Genomic DNA, 18,436 nt, shown 5'->3' on the forward strand with positions numbered 1-18,436 from the left:
TACATTGGATCTGAGTGAGTAAAGGAGAGATGATTATCCATCGATCTAAACCGTTGGTTTTGATGGTGTGTTAAGTTTAGGTGCATTTTGTCTGGTGGATTTAATGAAGATTGTGTGGGGGTGATTTGGTTGGGTGGGTTTTGCAAAGTTTAAACTGGTGGATTATATAGTAGTATATATATATAGATATAGATAGAAGTTGTACATTAAGTCCCCTTTTTAAGTTGGTTTTCTACTAGCAATGTGATATTAAACTCTCTTAACTCCCTAATATGTATTATAGACCTTGAAATATTAATTGAACTAAATGAGTCAATCAATTTAAGTCCAACACCCAACACGTGTAGTGAGCGGTACTGCGATGTGACTGCTTTTAGTTATTGATTATCAAAAGATAGATTGGTCGTCAAAAGATAGAAAACATATCGTCAATATGATCTCACCAGTAGCAGGCCATGATATTATGCTTTTGCAGTATATTCACTAATCGCCATTAGGTTGATCCTTAGTGAACGCCTGGCAGGGCCCACTCCCCCACCATCTACTCCCCTATTTATTAGACGACCATCTAGTCATCTACCCATAGCGTAGCCTTTCACCACCGCCGTACGCCCGTACCCCCATGATCCAAACCTAATTGCCACTGTAATCCCCACAATGCCACGATTGTTCGTAACCCTGATTGCCGTCGCCGTTGCTGCTGTCAGCTCAGTGGATTCGCACGCCACCGACCGCGCCGCTCTGCTCGCCTTCAAGTCCGGCGTACGGGGCAACCTCTCCGACTGGGGCTCCCGCTCCCCTAGAATGTGCAACTGGACTGGCGTCACGTGTGACTCGACAGGACGCGTGACGCGCCTCCTTCTCAAGAACTCTAACCTCAGCGGCGTCATCTCCCCGTCGATCGGCAACCTCTCCGCTCTCAGGAAGCTCGATCTCCGGTTCAACCACCTCTCCGGCACCATCCCGCGGGAGCTCGGCATGCTGTCCCAGCTCCTGGAGCTGAGGCTCGGCCACAACAGTCTCACCGGTACCATCCCGGAGGCCGTCGTCTGCAACTGCACCTCCCTGACCTCCATCATCCTGAGCAACAACAGCCTCACCGGCGAGATCCCGTTCTCCGCACGGTGCCGGCTCCCGCGCCTGCAGCAGCTCAGCCTCTACGAGAACAGGCTCGAAGGCGGCATCCCCTCGCCCATGTCCAACTTCACCAGCCTCAGCTGGGTGCTTCTGCAGTACAATCGCCTCGGCGGCGTGCTGCCGTCCCAGATGTTCAGCAAGATGCCGTCCCTCCGGTACCTCTACCTGTCCGGCAACAGCTTCTCGAGCGACGGCGGGAACACCGACCTCGAGCCGTTCCTCGCCTCCCTGGCGAACTGCACCGGGCTGCAGGAGCTTGGAGTGGGGTCGAACGGCATCGGAGGCGAGATCCCGGCGGTCATCGGCAACCTGTCGTCCGCCAATCTCTCCCTGCTCTACTTGGACGACAACGAGATCACCGGTGCCATCCCTCGCGCCATCGGAAACCTTGCCTCGCTGACGGATTTAGAGCTGCAGGACAACATGCTGGAGGGGCCAATCCCCAGCGAGCTGTTCCATCCACGTGGGCTTACAAAGATAGTCCTCTCGAATAACCAGATCAATGCCGAAATACCCAAATCCATCGGCTTATTAGCTCAGCAGCTAGCCACCATCAGCATATCGAATAGCGGTCTCCGAGGCGAGATACCAGAGACCTTGTCGAACCTCACCAACTTGGACTACGTTCTTCTTGACCACAACCAGCTCTCGGGTGCCATACCACCTGGTGGTCTTAGCTGCCAGATGATCCTGGACCTTTCGTACAACAAGCTTACAGGCCAGATCCCTAGTGGCATGCCTGGGCTCCTTGGTAGCTTCAACATGTACCTTAATCTCTCTAACAACCTCCTAGAGGGGCCCGTGTCGTCACTGGAGTTCGGCAGCATGGAGATGATCCAAGCTCTTGACTTGTCGGGAAACAAGCTCTCCGGCGGCCTTCCGTCTTCCATGGGCGCCTTGAAAAACCTCCGTTTCCTTGACGTTTCTTCCAACGGCCTTACCGGTGTGATTCCTCGGTCTCTGCAAGGGTTGCCGCTCCAGTTTGCCAACTTCTCACACAACAACTTCACCGGCGAGGTGTGCGGCGGAGGGTCATTCGCGAACCTCACGGGCGACTCGTTTCTCGGCAATCCTGGCCTGTGCGGGTCTGTCCCCGGCATGGCGCCATGCGGCGGAAGGAAACGTGGCCGCTTCCTGTACATAGCCATCGGCGTCGTCGTCGCCGTTGCTGTCGGCTTGTTGGCCATGGTGTGCGCTGTTGTTGATCACTACCTGATGAGGTCGTCCAGGTCGAGGTTGGCAATGGCAGCCCCATCTAGTCTACTACCACGTTTCTCCACGACAGGATTGGTCAAGGCCACCGGCGACGGCGAGAAGGAGAGCGGCGAGCACCCAAGGATCTCGTACTGGGAGCTTGCCGACGCGACCGACGGCTTTTCAGAAGTGAATCTGATCGGGAAAGGAGGATACGGGCATGTCTACAGGGGTGTCCTCCATGGCGAGAGCGAGACGGTGATCGCCGTGAAGGTCCTGCGCCAGGACCAGGCCGCTGGTGGCGAGGTGGTCGCCGGCAGCTTCGAGAGGGAATGCCGGGTGCTCAGGAGCATCCGGCACCGGAACCTCATCCGCGTGGTCACCGCGTGCAGCACGCCGGAGTTCAAGGCGGTCGTGCTCCCCTTCATGCCGAACGGCAGCCTCGACAGCCTCATCCACGGGCCTCCGGCGGCGGCGGCAGGCGGGCCGCGGCACCTGGGCCTGGACCTGGACCTGCTGCTCGGCGTGGCCAGCAACGTCGCCGAGGGCATGGCGTACCTGCACCACCACGCCCCCGTCAAGGTCGTGCACTGCGACCTCAAGCCCAGCAACGTCCTCCTCGACGGCGACATGACCGCCGTCGTATCCGACTTCGGCATCTCCAAGCTGGTGGCGACCGACGACGGCGCGAGAGGTCCAGAGGTGACGGGCGAGGCATCGACGTCGTCCGTGTGCAACTCCATCACTCGGCTGTTACAAGGCTCTGTCGGCTACATCGCGCCCGGTACGTACGTGAGCAACACATGCGATGTGCGAGGCCGGCCGGCCACTCTGATCTCTAGCTCTTTCTCTGTGAGGATCGATCTGGCTTAGAAATTTCATGCAGAGTATGGCTTGGGAGGCCGCCCTTCGACGCAAGGCGACGTGTACAGCTTCGGGGTGATGCTGCTGGAGATGATCTCCGGGAAGAGGCCGACGGACGTGATCTCCGAGGAGGGGCACGGCCTGCACGACTGGGCCAAGAAACTCTTGCAGCACAAGCGTGACTTGGGCGCCGTCGTCGAGGAGCGCTCGCTGCTGCCGTTTGGCCCGCCGCCGCGGGGCGAGATGGAAGAGGTCGCCGTCGTCTTGGAGCTGCTTGAGATCGGTGTCGCGTGCTCGCAGCTCGCACCGTCGATGAGACCCTCCATGGACGACGTGGCGCACGAGATCGCGTACCTCAGGGACGGTACGTGGAGGAAGTACGGGGTGACAGATCTCAAAACCACCATTTTTGACCAGCAAACTCCAAGATGCACCGACTAGTTCTATCTTCAGTTGTCCGGTGCCAAACGATTAGCACAACCGACAGATCTAGCGTATATGTAACTAAGTTTGAAGTATTGGGATATAGATCATGGCCTGGTGTCAATGTGTGCTACTAGCTGTATTGTACTCGCCGACTGTCCGTAAATAAACCACCAATTTGTAAAGCTGTTTTAAATTATGTTTAAAAATTAGCTAAGCGTATAAAGATATATATTAATATTTCTGACATCAAATTAGCACTATAAATATTAGTGCTTTCCTTATAAACTTGGTTACATTTTAAACAATGACTTAAGATAACTGTAACAATTGATTTATTTGGGTAGAGAGAGTACTTTAAAGAAAGAGTTTTCTTGGTGCGTTGCTCTTTGCCTCTTTCCCTTCCCGCGAGGGTTGAGGGATCGAACCGTGGCAGCTGGGATGCGAGCACTCGGAATCTACCACCGGAACCTACAAAAATATCATAAATATGTATATTAATAATTTTAAAATAAAAAATAATTGTTTTAAATAGCTATCTCATTTAAACAATGTTTATTTACATGATATATAGAAACCCTAGCATATACGAGCAACTAACTAGTCTACTATATATATACTAGTTGGTTGCTCGTGCGTTGCGACGGTTTACAACAAACCTACGTAAACTATTCATCAAAAAGAATTCAAGATTTTTTTTAATTGTCTCCACTCTCTGTATAATATTTTTTTGATTTGGCTAACTGATGTTATTGTTTACTCCATGCAATATGTCTTGGTACAACACAGCCAATAAAGTGAGCGATTAGATGAGAGTTCACAACGACTAACTGAACGAACAAAGATTATAAAATGACATAATTCCACCATATAAGAGAAAGTTTGTGAGCTCAAGTTTCTAAAATAAGTCACATGAAGTCAAACTTATAAAAAAGATAGACCCAAATATGGAGGGATTGCTAAAGTCAGGCATCAATAAAAACTGGATGCGCTGCATATAAATTATGCTACTTCGTAGCAATTACTAACGTTTAAAACTAACAAATAACCTTTCATTTTACTGTTAGTGTGACAATAATCGTTGCTCCATCCAATTCAACAACCTCAAACACCATGGAGTCCATTACGCCAATGTGGTCTCCGAAACGACCTAATGCTTGCAAGAGCCAAGAACGTCGTGTCGTGCTTGGGTTGTAGCCTCGGCCCATAGTACTGGCCCGGCCCGACACGATTATATTTTTTTATTTTACGAAAAACGTATATGCATATATACAATTTATATTTAATATTAAAAACATTTGAGAATGATGTTCTACTGGTTAGACAGCTTCACCCAGTGTCTCTCGCCCTTCTTTCATCAGGTCATGGTTTCGAACTACACCTCTTGCACCGTTTTTTAATATTTTACGCCGATTTAATCAAATGGGTCGATGGCCAAACGGCGGCCTGGCATGGGCCAGACGCCCGCAGGCCACAACTATAGTGCAACGGATTAATTTGAAATAGCTGTGAGAGGTTATTTGTAAAAAGATAACGCGGGACTGAGAGCACCTAGAGGGGGGTGAATAGGTGATCCTGTGAAACTTGAAACTTAATCCACAAAAACTTGATTAGGCGTTAGCACAATAATGCCAAGTGGCTTAGAGAGGAGTCTCAACAAAACACAATAACCACAAGAGATCAATCACAAAGATGGCACAGTGGTTTATCCCGTGGTTCGGCCAAGACCAACGCTTGCCTACTCCACGTTGTGGCGTCCCAACGGATGAGGGTTGCAATCAACCCCTCTCAAGTGGTCCAAAGACCCACTTGAATACCACGGTGTTTTGCTTGCTTTACTATATCCCGCTTGTGAGGAATCTCCACACTTTGGAGCCTCTCGCACTTACAAAGATGTTCACAAAGAAGCACGGAGTAAGGGAGGAATTAGCAACTCACACAAGACACAAAGATCACAGCAAATACGCACACACAGGACCCAGACTTAAGCTCAAAAGACTAGCCCACTAGAACGGAGCTCAAATCACTAGAATGTCGAATAAGTGCGCAAGTATGGAGTGTGAGTGATCAAGAGTGATCAAGGAATGCTTGGTGTGTTCCTCCATGCGCCTAAGGGTCCCTTTTATAGCCCCAAGGCAGCTAGGAGCAGTTGAGTGCATTCCAGGAAGGCAAATCTTGCCTTCTGTCGCCTGGCGCACCAGACAGTCCGGTGCACACCGGACACTGTCCGGTGCGGATCTCTTTCCTTCTCTAGCGGAGTCGACCGTTGGCGCCTGGGAGCCGTTGGAGCACCGGACACTGTCCGGTGCACACCGGACAGTCCGGTGCCTCCTCCCGACCGTTGGCCCGGCCGACCGTTGGCTCACCGGACAGTCCGGTGCACACCGGACAGTCCGGTGAATTATAGCCGTACGTCGCCGATGAATTCCCGAGAGCGGCCAGTTCGCTCGAGCCAGCCTGGCGCACCGGACACTGACTGGTGCACCACCGGACAGTCCGGTGCACCCAGACTGCTCTGACTTTGACAGAACTTAGCCATCTCATTTTCTATTCAATTTTTTCTGTTTCCAGCACTTAGACACAATACATTAGTCCATAAACATTGTACTAAGTCTGAGAAACATACCTTTTGACATGATTTGCATTTTGTCCACCACTTTGCATAGATTAACACAAAAGCACTTGCGTTGGCACTCAATCACCAAAATACTTAGAAATGGCCAAGGGCACATTTCCCTTTCAATCTCCCCCTTTTTGGTGATTTATGCCAACACAACATAAAGCAACTAGAACAAGTGAAATATCAATGCAAATGAGAACTCAAAATCGTTTTGATTCATATTTGGCATATATGGATCACTCTTTGCCACCACTTGGTTTGTTTTTGCAACTCAAACTCAAATTTCTATCTCTAAGTCAAACACACTTGTTAAGACATAAAGAGAGTCGTTCCAAGAGAAATTGATTCAAGATTTCAAAAACTCCCCTTTTCCCATAATCAACACTTCTCCCCACAAGAAACCAACTTTTGACAAAAAGAGCAAATAAGAGTATTTTGACAAAACAAAAGCTCTATTCTATTATTTTCAAAATTCTCAAGTGGTAGCTGATCCATTTATTGCTTTGGCCTTTATTTTCTCCCCCTTTGGCATCAAGCACCAAAACGGGATCAATCTTGGCCCCAGAACCCCATTGCCTCACCAAAATCTTCAATAAGAATATAAAGGCAATAAGAGTGCATGAGATGAACTTGGAATAAGTTACTCGTTCATCGGAGTGCAGTGGAAGTCTTGCATGGTCCAAGTCCACCTTTTCCCTTTCAATCCTCCTTCGAGACTAAATCAAGCAAACTCAAGCACATAGTTAGTCTCAAAGGTTCAAGTTGTAACACATCTCCCCCTAGATATGTGCATCACTTTGCAACGGACTTGTGAGGTCCGGGGAGTGCTTGTACAACTTGAGCACCATAATTAAGCAACAAAATGCATAAGGAACATGATCAAAGGCATAAACACATGTATGCTATAAATCAATCCAAGTTCCGCGAATCTAAGACATTTAGCTCACTACGCAACTTGCAAAAGGTCTGCTCATCTAAAGGCTTGGTAAAGATATCGGCTAGCTGGTTCTCGGAGCTAACATGAAACACTTCGATATCTCCCTTTTGCTGGTGGTCTCTCAAAAAGTGATGCCGGATGTCTATGTGCTTTGTGCGGCTGTGTTCAACAGGATTATCCGCCATGCGGATAGCACTCTCATTATCACATAGGAGTGGAACTTTGCTCAGATTGTAGCCAAAGTCCCTGAGGGTTTGCCTCATCCAAAGTAGTTGCGCGCAACACTGTCCTGCGGCAACATACTCGGCCTCGGCGGTGGATAGGGCAACGGAGGTTTGTTTCTTAGAACTCCATGACACCAGGGACCTTCCTAAGAATTGGCACGTCCCCGATGTACTCTTCCTATCGACCTTACATCCAGCATAGTCGGAGTCTGAATATCCAATCAAGTCAAAGGTAGACCCCTTTGGATACCAGATCCCAAAACAAGGCGTAGCGACTAAATATCTAAGAATTCGCTTCACAGCCACTAAGTGACACTCCTTAGGATTGGATTGAAATCGAGCGCACATGCATACACTAAGCATAATATCCGGTCTACTAGCACATAAATACAGTAAAGACCCTATCATAGACCGGTATGCCTTTTGATCAACGGACTTACCTCCTTTGTTGAGGTCGGTGTGTCCGTCGGTTCCCATCGGCGTTTTTGCGGGCTTGGCGTCCTTCATCCCAAACCGCTTCAGCAAGTCTTGCGTGTACTTTGTTTGGGAGATGAAGGTTCCATCCTTGAGTTGCCTCACTTGGAACCCAAGGAAGTAGCTTAACTCGCCCATCATCGACATCTCGAATTTCTGAGTCATCACTCTGCTGAACTCTTCACAAGACTTTTGATTAGTGGAACCAAATATTACGTCATCGACATAAATTTGGCACACAAAAAGATCACCATCACAAGTCTTAGTAAACAGAGTTGGATCGGCTTTCCCAACCTTGAAAGCATTAGCAATTAAAAAGTCTCTAAGGCATTCATACCATGCTCTTGGGGCTTGCTTAAGTCCATAGAGCGCCTTAGAGAGCTTACACACGTGGTCAGGGTGCCGTTCATCCTTGAAGCCAGGAGGTTGCTCCACGTACACCTCCTCCTTGATTGGCCCGTTGAGGAAAGCGCTCTTCACATCCATTTGGAACAACCTGAAAGAATGGTGAGCGGCATATGCTAGCAAGATACGAATGGACTCTAGCCTAGCCACAGGAGCAAAAGTCTCCTCAAAGTCCAAACCTGCGACTTGGGCATAACCTTTTGCCACAAGTCGTGCCTTGTTCCTTGTCACCACCCCGTGCTCGTCTTGTTTGTTGCGGAACACCCACTTGGTTCCCACAACATTTTGCTTGGGACGAGGCACCAGTGTCCAAACTTCATTTCTTTTGAAGTTATTGAGCTCCTCCTGCATGGCCAACACCCAGTCCGGATCTAGCAAGGCCTCTTCTACCCTGAAAGGCTCAATAGAAGAGACAAAGGAGTAATGCTCACAAAAATTAACTAATTGAGATCGAGTAGTTACTCCCTTGCTAATATCACCCAAAATTTGGTCGACGGGATGATCCCTTTGAATCATTGCACGAACTTGGGTTGGAGGTGCCGGTTGTGCTTCTTCCTCCATTACATGATCATCTTGTGCTCCCCCTTGATCACACGCCTCCTGTTCATCATCTTGAGTTGGGGGTTGCACCATTGTTGAGGAAGAAGGTTGATCTTGCTCATCTTGTTCTTGTGGCCGCACATCTCCAATCGCCATGGTGTGTGTTGCGGCTGTTGGAACTTCTTCTTCATCTACATCATCAAAATCAACAACTTGCTCTCTTGGAGAGCCATTAGTCTCATCAAATACAACGTCGCTAGAGACTTCAACCAAACCCGATGATTTGTTGAAGACTCTATACGCCTTTGTATTTGAGTCATAACCTAACAAAAACCCTTCTACGGCTTTGGGAGCAAATTTGGAATTCCTACCCTTCTTCACTAGAATGTAGCATTTACTCCCAAAAACTCGAAAATACGAAACATTGGGTTTGTTACCGGTTAGTAGCTCATACGACGTCTTCTTGAGGAGGCGATGAAGGTAGACCCTGTTGATGGCGTGGCAAGCCGTGTTCACGGCTTCCGACCAAAAGCGCTCGGGGGTCTTGAACTCTCCAAGCATCGTTCTCGCCATGTCTATAAGTGTCCTGTTCTTTCTCTCTACCACACCATTTTGCTGTGGTGTGTAGGGAGCAGAGAACTCGTGCTTGATCCCTTCCTCCTCAAGGTACTCCTCTACTTGAAGGTTCTTGAACTCGGACCCATTGTCGCTCCTTATCTTTTTCACCTTGAGCTCAAACTCGTTTTGAGCTCTCCTTAGGAAGCGCTTGAGGGTCCCTTGGGTTTCAGATTTATCCTGCAAAAAGAATACCCAAGTGAAGCGGGAAAAGTCATCAACTATAACAAGACCATACTTACTCCCTCCTATACTTAGATAGGCGACGGGTCCGAAGAGGTCCATGTGAAGCATCTCCAAAGGTCTTGATGTGGTCATCATATTTTTGGTGTGATGAGAGCTTCCCACCTGTTTGCCTGCTTGACAAGCTGCACAAGGTCTATCTTTTTCGAATTGCACATTAGTTAAACCTATCACGTGTTCTCCCTTTAGAAGCTTGTGAAGGTTCTTCATCCCCACATGTGCTAAGCGGCGATGCCACAGCCAGCCCATGCTAGTCTTAGCAATTAAGCATGCATCTAGACCGGCCTCCTCTTTTGCAAAATCAACTAAGTAAAGTTTGTCGTCTAATACACCCTTAAAAGCTAGTGAACCATCACTTCTTCTAAAGACAGACACATCTACATTTGTGAATAGACAATTATACCCCATATTGCATAATTGACTAACAGATAACAAATTATATCCAAGAGACTCAACTAAAAACACATTAGATATAGAGTGCTCGGATGAAATAGCAATTTTACCTAACCCTTTTACCTTGCCTTGATTCCCATCACCGAATATTATTGAATCTTGTGAATCCTTGTTTTTGACGTAGGAGGTGAACATCTTCTTCTCCCCCGTCATATGGTTTGTGCATCCGCTGTCGATAATCCAGCTTGAACCCCCGGATGCATAAACCTGCAAGGCAAATTTAGGCTTAGGTCTTAGGTACCCAACTCTTGTTGGGTCCTACAAGGTTAGTCACAATTGTCTTAGGGACCCAAATGCAAGTTTTGTCTCCCTTGCATTTTGCCCCTAATTTTCTAGCAACTATCTTCCTATCCTTTCTACAAATAGCAAAGGAAGCATTTAAAGCATGATATATTGTAGAAGGTTCATTAACTTTCCTAGGAATATTAACAACATTTCTCCTAGGCATATGAACAAAATATCTCCTAGACATATCTTTACCATGCATATAGAAAGAGCTAGAAGCAAACATGGCATGAGAGTCAAAAGCATCATAAGCATTACAACTCTTATAAGACTGTCTTCTATCATGGTACATAAAAACATGGTTCTTTTTAACACTACTAGCCATAGGGGCCTTTCCTTTCTCCTTGGCGGAGATGGGAGCCTTATGGCTTGTTAAGTCCTTGGCTTCCCTCTTGAAGCCAAGTTCATCCTTAATTGAGGGGTGTCTACCAATCGTGTAGGCATCCCTTGCAAATTTTAGCTTGTCAAATTCATTCTTGCTAGTCTTAAGTTGGGCATTAAGACTAGCCAATTCATCATTCAATTTGGAAATTGAAGCTAGGTGTTCACTACAAGCATCAATGTCAAAATCTTTACACCTTTTGCAAATCATAACATGTTCTACACAAGAGTTAGATTTACTAGCTATTTCTATCTTAGCATTCAAACCATCATTCATGCTCCTTAAGCTAGAAATTGTCTCATGGCAAGAAGATAGTTCACAAGAAAGCATTTCATTTCTTTTAACTTCTAAAGCATAAGATTTTTGTGCCTCTACAAATTTGTCATGTTCTTCATATAAAAGGTCCTCTTGTTTTTCTAAGAGTCTATCCTTTTCATTCAAGGCATCAATCAATTCATTAATCTTATCTACTTTAGTTCTATCCAATCCCCTGAACAAACTAGAGTAATCTATTTCTTCATCACTAGACTCATCATCACTAGAAGAATCATAAGTGGCATTGTTTCGATTACATACCTTCTTCTCCTTCGCCATGAGGCATGTGTGACGCTCGTCGGGGAAGAGGGATGATTTGTTGAAGGCGGTGGCGGCGAGTCCTTCATATCGGAGTCGGATGACGAACAATCCGAGTCCCATTCCTTGCCAAGGTGTGCCTCGCCCTTAGCCTTCTTGTATGCCTTCTTCTTCTCCCTCTTGTTCCCCTGTTCCTGGTCACTATCATTATCGGGGCAGTTAGCGATAAAATGACCAACCTTACCACATTTGAAGCATGAGCGCTTCCCCTTGGTCTTGGTCTTGCTTGGCTGCCCCTTGCGACCCTTTAGCGTCGTCTTGAAGCGCTTGATGATGAGGGCCATTTCTTCATCATTGAGCCCGGCCGCCTCAACTTGCGCCACCTTGCTAGGTAGCGCCTCCTTGCTTCTCGTTGCCTTGAGAGCAATGGGTTGAGGCTCATGAATTGGACCGTTCAACGCGTCGTCGACATATCTCGCCTCCTTGATCATCATTCGCCCGCTTACAAATTTCCCAAGAACTTCTTTGGACGACATCTTGGTGTACCTAGGATTTTCACAGATATTGTTCACCAAATGTGGATCAAGTACAGTAAAGGACCTTAGCATTAGACGAACGACGTCGTGGTCCGTCCATCGTGTACTTCCGTAGCTCCTTATCTTGTTGATGAGGGTCTTGAGCCGGTTGTATGTTTGGGTTGGCTCCTCTCCCCTGATCATTGCGAATCTTCCAAGTTCGCCCTCCACCAATTCCATTTTGGTGAGTAAGGTGACGTCGTTCCCCTCATGTGAGATCCTGAGGGTGTCCCAGATCTGCTTGGCATTGTCCAAGCCGCTCACCTTATGATATTCGTCCCTGCACAAAGAGGCTAACAACACAGTAGTAGCTTGTGCATTTCTATGAATCTGTTCATTGATAAACATAGGACTATCCGAGCTATCAAATTTCATTCCACTTTCCACAATCTCCCATATGCTCAGATGGAGAGAGAACAGGTGACTACGCATTTTGTGGCTCCAAAATCCGTAGTCCTCTCCATCAAAGTGAGGAGGTTTGCCAAGTGGAATGGAGAGCAAATGAGCATTTGTACTTTATGGAATACGAGAGTAGTCAAAAGAAAAGTTCGAATTAACCAGTTTCCTTCTCTTGTAGTCGTTGTCGTCGTTGTCCTTTTGGGAAGAAGTGGACTCATCGCTATCGTCGCAGTAGACGATCTCCTTGATGCGCCTTGTCTTCTTCTTCTTCCCATCTTTGCGTTTGTGGCCCGAGCCCGAGTCGGTAGGCTTGTCATCCTTGGGCTCGTTGACGAAGGACTCCTTCTCCTTATCATTGATCACAATTCCCTTCCCCTTAGGATCCATCTCTTCGGGCGGTTAGTCCCTTTCTTGAAGAGAACGGCTCTGATACCAATTGAGAGCACCTAGAGGGGGGTGAATAGGTGATCCTGTGAAACTTGAAACTTAATCCACAAAAACTTAATTAGGCGTTAGCACAATAATGCCAAGTGACTTAGCGAGGAGTCTCAACAAAACACAATAACCACAAGAGATCAATCACAGAGATGGCACAGTGGTTTATCCCGTGGTTCGGCCAAGACCAACGCTTGCCTACTCCACGTTGTGGCGTCCCAACGGACGAGGGTTGCAATCAACCCCTCTCAAGTGGTCCAAAGACCCACTTGAATACCACGGTGTTTTGCTTGCTTTACTATATCCCGCTTGCGAGGAATCTCCACACTTTGGAGCCTCTCGCCCTTACAAAGATGTTCACAAAGAAGCACGGAGTAAGGGAGGAATTAGCAACTCACACAAGACACAAAGATCACAGCAAATACGCACACACAGGACCCAGACTTAAGCTCAAAAGACTAGCCCACTAGAACGGAGCTCAAATCACTAGAATGTCGAATAAGTGCGCAAGTATGGAGTGTGAGTGATCAAGAGTGCTCAAGGAATGCTTGGTGTGTTCCTCCATGCGCCTAGGGGTCCCTTTTATAGCCCCAAGGCAGCTAGGAGCTGTTGAGTGCATTCCAGGAAGGCAAATCTTGCCTTCTGTCGCCTGGCGCACCGGACAGTCCGGTGCACACCGGACACTGTCCGGTGCGGATCTCTTTCCTTCTCTGGCGGAGTCGACCGTTGGCGCCTGGGAGCCGTTGGAGCACCGGACACTGTCCGGTGCACACCGGACAGTCCGGTGCCTCCTCCCGACCGTTGGCTCGGCCACGTGTCTTGCGCTGATCGCGCAGCCGACCGTTGGCCCGGCCGACCGTTGGCTCACCGGACAGTCCGATGCACACCGGACAGTCCGGTGAATTATAGTCGTACGTCGCCGATGAATTCCCGAGAGCGGCCAGTTCGCTCGAGCCAGCCTGGCGCACCGGACACTGTCCGGTGCACCACCGGACAGTCCGGTGCACCCAGACTGCTCTGACTTTGACAGAACTTAGCCATCTCATTTTCTATTCAATTTTTTCTGTTTCCAGCACTTAGACACAATACATTAGTCCATAAACAATGTACTAAGTCTGAGAAACATACCTTTTGACATGATTTGCATTTTGTCCACCACTTTGCATAGATTAACACAAAAGCACTTGCGTTGGCACTCAATCACCAAAATACTTAGAAATGGCCCAAGGGCACATTTCCCTTTCAGGGACAGCCGTTGAAACTGGTGCTTTATCTATAGTATAGATATAGATGTTTCTTGTGTAACTAGCATGTGTGTTACATAAGAAAGACGTGATGTGTGTATAAAAAAGACATGATTAAACACAAAATATGTGTAAGGAAAATATTATATGGTGGGTTAGAAAGTATGCATAATGTGAGACATGTGGATTTAAGGTCCATTTGATAGACCTAGCTAATAAAATAGTTTAAATTAGCTATGATCGACTAGATAGTTGACTAACAACCACTTGAAGAGTTAGCTAAAAGAATTAGTCCACTTATTAGCTCTTCGGCCTAGATACACATTGCACTTTTGCTAATTTAAGCTAAAAATTAGTGTGAACACATGGTTGATACGTGTCCATGGTGTTCAGTGTATGTTTGAGTGGTTATCAAGGAGGTGATCAAGGGTTTGATTTAGTTTAATACTAATTATGGTGTGAACATGGTTTGTGCAACATGTCTCTTCGCTTATTTTGGATGCAAGTGTTGAGACGATCAACGATAATGGAGAAAGTTGAGTGAATTCATGATGGATCAAAGCGGTGAAGCACAATGTAAAGGCTTGGACCGAGGGACCAATGTGCAAGGGTGGACTATGGCTAAAACTTGGCGACACCAACAAGTAAGAGACCACATCCCTAAGAGGCAGCCTTTTCATGTCACAAAACTAGTTTTGTGAAGAGTCATGGTTGTTTTTGTCTAAAACACAAGCAAGTTGGGTATTTAGAGCAATATTGCAAAAACAAGAACAAAGCTACAACTTCAAGATTAAAGAGATAGTTTTACATCCAATGAAGCAGTTTCTAGCGAAGTAGTTCTTGCATTGCTTAAATATTTAAGAGACCGTTTTGCATTGAAAGATCTTATAGATTTGCATTATTTTCTTGGAATTAAAGTTAAGAAGGTCCTTGATGATTTAGTTTTATCGCAAGAGAAGTGTTCTCTTCATATCCTAAAATGTGTCAACATGAGTAACTATAAGCCAAATTTTACTTCTCTCACTATGGCAAACAAATTATCTAGATATAGTGGTGATCCTCTTGATCCTGAAGACACTATAATTTATAGAAGTATTGTTAATGCTTTGTAATATTTGATGTTCACCAGGCCTGATATAGCTTATGCGGTTAATAAAGTTTATAAGTATCTTTATGAGTGAATTATAGTTCATTGGACAATTGTTAAGCAAATTCTCATATTAATTCAAAAAACAATTGGTCTTGGTTTGTTGTTTAAGAAGTCAATCTTAGCTAGGTTAAGTGTCTTTTTAGATAGAGATTAGGCAAGATGCGTGGATGATTGAAAATCAACATGAGGGTTTGCAATCTTATTTGGATCAAATTGTGTTTCATAGAGTACTAGAAAGCAACCAATAGTGGCAAGATCCTCACAAAAGCCAAGTATAAATCAATGGTCAATGTTGTTGAAGTAATCTAAAGTAGATTCCTAGGAAACTTGGAGTAAAAGAAGATCATATACCATGTTTGCGGTGTGATAATTTAGGTGCAACATGACTCTCAGCAAATCTAGTTCTTATGGAAGAGTTAAGCATGTGGAGATTTATTATTGTTTTGTTAGAGAGAGTAGCACACGAGATGCTTGAAGTTCAATTGATATCATCTAAATGTTAAATAGTTGATGGCTTTATAAAAGCTCTGTCCACACAATTGTAGAAATTTTTCCAACATAATCCTAACATGTTTCAGTTATAATAAGGGGGTTCTTAAAAAGGAACTCCTCTATACACGCCAATCCAACTAGACTCCTCTAGATGGGAAGTTTGTGGATAAACCTAGTATGGTGATTATAAATAACATGAACTTGTATCATGATCCCCTAAGATAAATGCAAGTCATAGCCTTCTATTGGAGGTAACACACTAACATATTTTCATAATAACGATAATTTAGTTTATGTGCACATGTAGAATAGTCAATATATATAGGGGCACGAATGCGACATAGGAATATAAGAATTGGCTCTTCTGATCTAGGAGACAGAAGTGAATGGGCATCAGTATTTTCATCATCACATCTATGATCGCTAGGACTAGAGACTAGGAGTCACCCTCAAACTCGATAACTCCAATCGCCCATTGCCTCCAATAGAAATATATTGGAAAGAGTGAGAACATCTCATTTGTCACTACATTTGTTGGTCCATTGTTGGCACCAAATCTTGACCGAATTGGTGCAACCATATTGGTCAATGTTCTCAACAAAAGTAAGTTATTGATATATGCAAAGGGGTATGCCCCACGAGCAGTGTATTTTAGATAGGTCTCGGAATAGACTAAAATCTGTTAGGGAGTTCTTATCACTTCAAGTCTAAGGACTATAAAATGTACATTTTATGATGATAATAATAAGTAGAAGGCATACGTTCACCTAAATAGTGTGTGCTTCGCATATCCACAGTGCATCGCCAAAATGCCACCCCTTTCACAAAGAGTTTTCTGAGGTAAGCGTCATGCTGCCCTGATGTGATCTTGATTGCATCAGGGCAGTATGGTGTTATCACCTTACTGCCAAAAGATCTTATCCAAAGTGTTGTTGTTGACAATATATGCTAGTTATCATGTGTAGTTTCAATCTACTTTTTATGTCAAGCTTCATGTTATTAGATTGATCTCTCGTTCGGTTGCTAAACTCAATGATATGTGACCTCAACATGTGCATGCGATAACTTAAGAGGACGATATGTGTCTGGCACCCTGCCTTACATGCTTTAGTCACATTATTTATTCTGGATGGACTTATTTGAAGGTCCTAATCCATGCTCGCATGCATGATCATTAGCTCATAATCGTGAATGTTTCTAGGGTTGCTAGTGTGATACATATTGAAGATTGGATCTGGAACGCTCCTATAAATGGTTTATCATTTATCTGGTCCTAGATTTGGTTAATAGTGTGAATAATAATGGTGAATTTTTGGCCTATTTCTATTCTTTTGGTTGTGCACATAGCATGTGTCGCTTTAGGATCAATAATCCTCTAAATCATGCTTTAGGCAGGTTTGTTTATGTTGTCGGTCACTCTCAATGCACTGTTAATTTCATTATTTTTCACTATCGACACAAAAAGATGATAATCTAATCAAGGGAGTCAATGAATGCAACTGACACAGGTTGATCCACACGATCTGGCTAGAATTCGACGTTTAATCTGTGTTATGCATTTCACATACCATAATACACCCTCCCTGGTGGCATGCCTAGAATCCCCCTAGTCATATATGCTTTAAGAGGGATGATCACAGTGCACCTCCTGATTCTTCCTATGTCGTTTGCTTGGACGATCAACCACAAGCTTCTTGCAACGACATATTTCTTGCACGTCCGATGGGACTGCAACATCGACCACTCATGAGCCGATCTACATTGACTCATCATCGCTAACATGCCTAAAATGGCAAGGGAAACACTCCAATGAACCATTTAGGAAGATTAGACATATGAAGATACTAGGATTCATGGTCAACTATAACCCTATCAAGTGTTAAATACCTTCAGACTTGACCAACAGTCTAGCCAATGGTATGGTCCTTGATCAACATAGTTGTGACTAATACAACCAGAGCCTCACTCTATTGCTCAACCAAGTCCACATTCAAAGTCCTCAGTCTCGCCCAATCTCTAATTATTTTCCATGCATCTCCAAGTCCATGTGATAGCAGTAACAATACAACAAGGACCTATCTCTAGTAAGTAACAATCCATCAATCAACTTCTACCATAAGTCCCATAGCATGTTATACTATGTGATCCTTGTCATACTAGTAGGACTCATATGATACAATATTTATGCAGGTGGGCTCCAAAGAACTCCTACAACTCAACGCACATCAACATAATAACAAGTGCATATAAAATAGGGGTTATGCACTGGCTAGTTAACTTGCATTATATTATGTTCGTAAACTTCAATCTTTGGGACGATATAATCCAACCATCTCCATCTTCTACACTTGGTCACCATTATACCATCTTTGTGCTTGACTTCATAGTCCATCAACAGATCCATTAACCGTCAACATACATAAATGATATGTATGGATACAATGCATGTTTAAGTAAAAAATCATAAACACATACATTTTAAAAAACAAAAAGGAGCAAGCAACGTGTCATCTTGGTGAACAAAAGTATCAACTTGTTCTAGGATCAACTCTCATCTTCTCCCAAAATGACTTTGTTGTGGGGTGATTAACAAGCATCACAAAGATGTGTTTGAAGGAGTGAACTTTATAGTTTGATATTTGGGTAATTGAATAAGTGTTTGTGGTTACTAAGAACATAACATAAGTTATCAAAACAATCATTTTTTGCACTTAAACATACAAGTGCAAGCTAAACAACATGGCAAACACATCTACTACTAAACATATCTAA

At 45.2% G+C, this 18,436-nt stretch overlaps 1 protein-coding gene across 1 annotated transcript; it reads left to right on the forward strand.

The window, feature by feature from the left end:
* The first annotated feature begins 588 nt into the window (after positions 1-588).
* LOC103629860 (putative leucine-rich repeat receptor-like serine/threonine-protein kinase At2g24130) lies at positions 589-3,850 on the forward strand. The gene is made up of 2 exons (XM_008650952.4): positions 589-3,115; positions 3,218-3,850. Exons 1-2 carry the CDS (start codon positions 658-660, stop codon positions 3,634-3,636), a joined length of 2,877 nt encoding a protein of 958 aa, XP_008649174.1. The 5' UTR covers positions 589-657; the 3' UTR covers positions 3,637-3,850.
* The last annotated feature ends 14,586 nt before the right edge of the window (positions 3,851-18,436 follow it).

Source organism: Zea mays, chromosome 6, assembly GCF_902167145.1.
Source record: "Zea mays cultivar B73 chromosome 6, Zm-B73-REFERENCE-NAM-5.0, whole genome shotgun sequence".
Classification (NCBI taxonomy): domain Eukaryota; kingdom Viridiplantae; phylum Streptophyta; class Magnoliopsida; order Poales; family Poaceae; genus Zea; species Zea mays.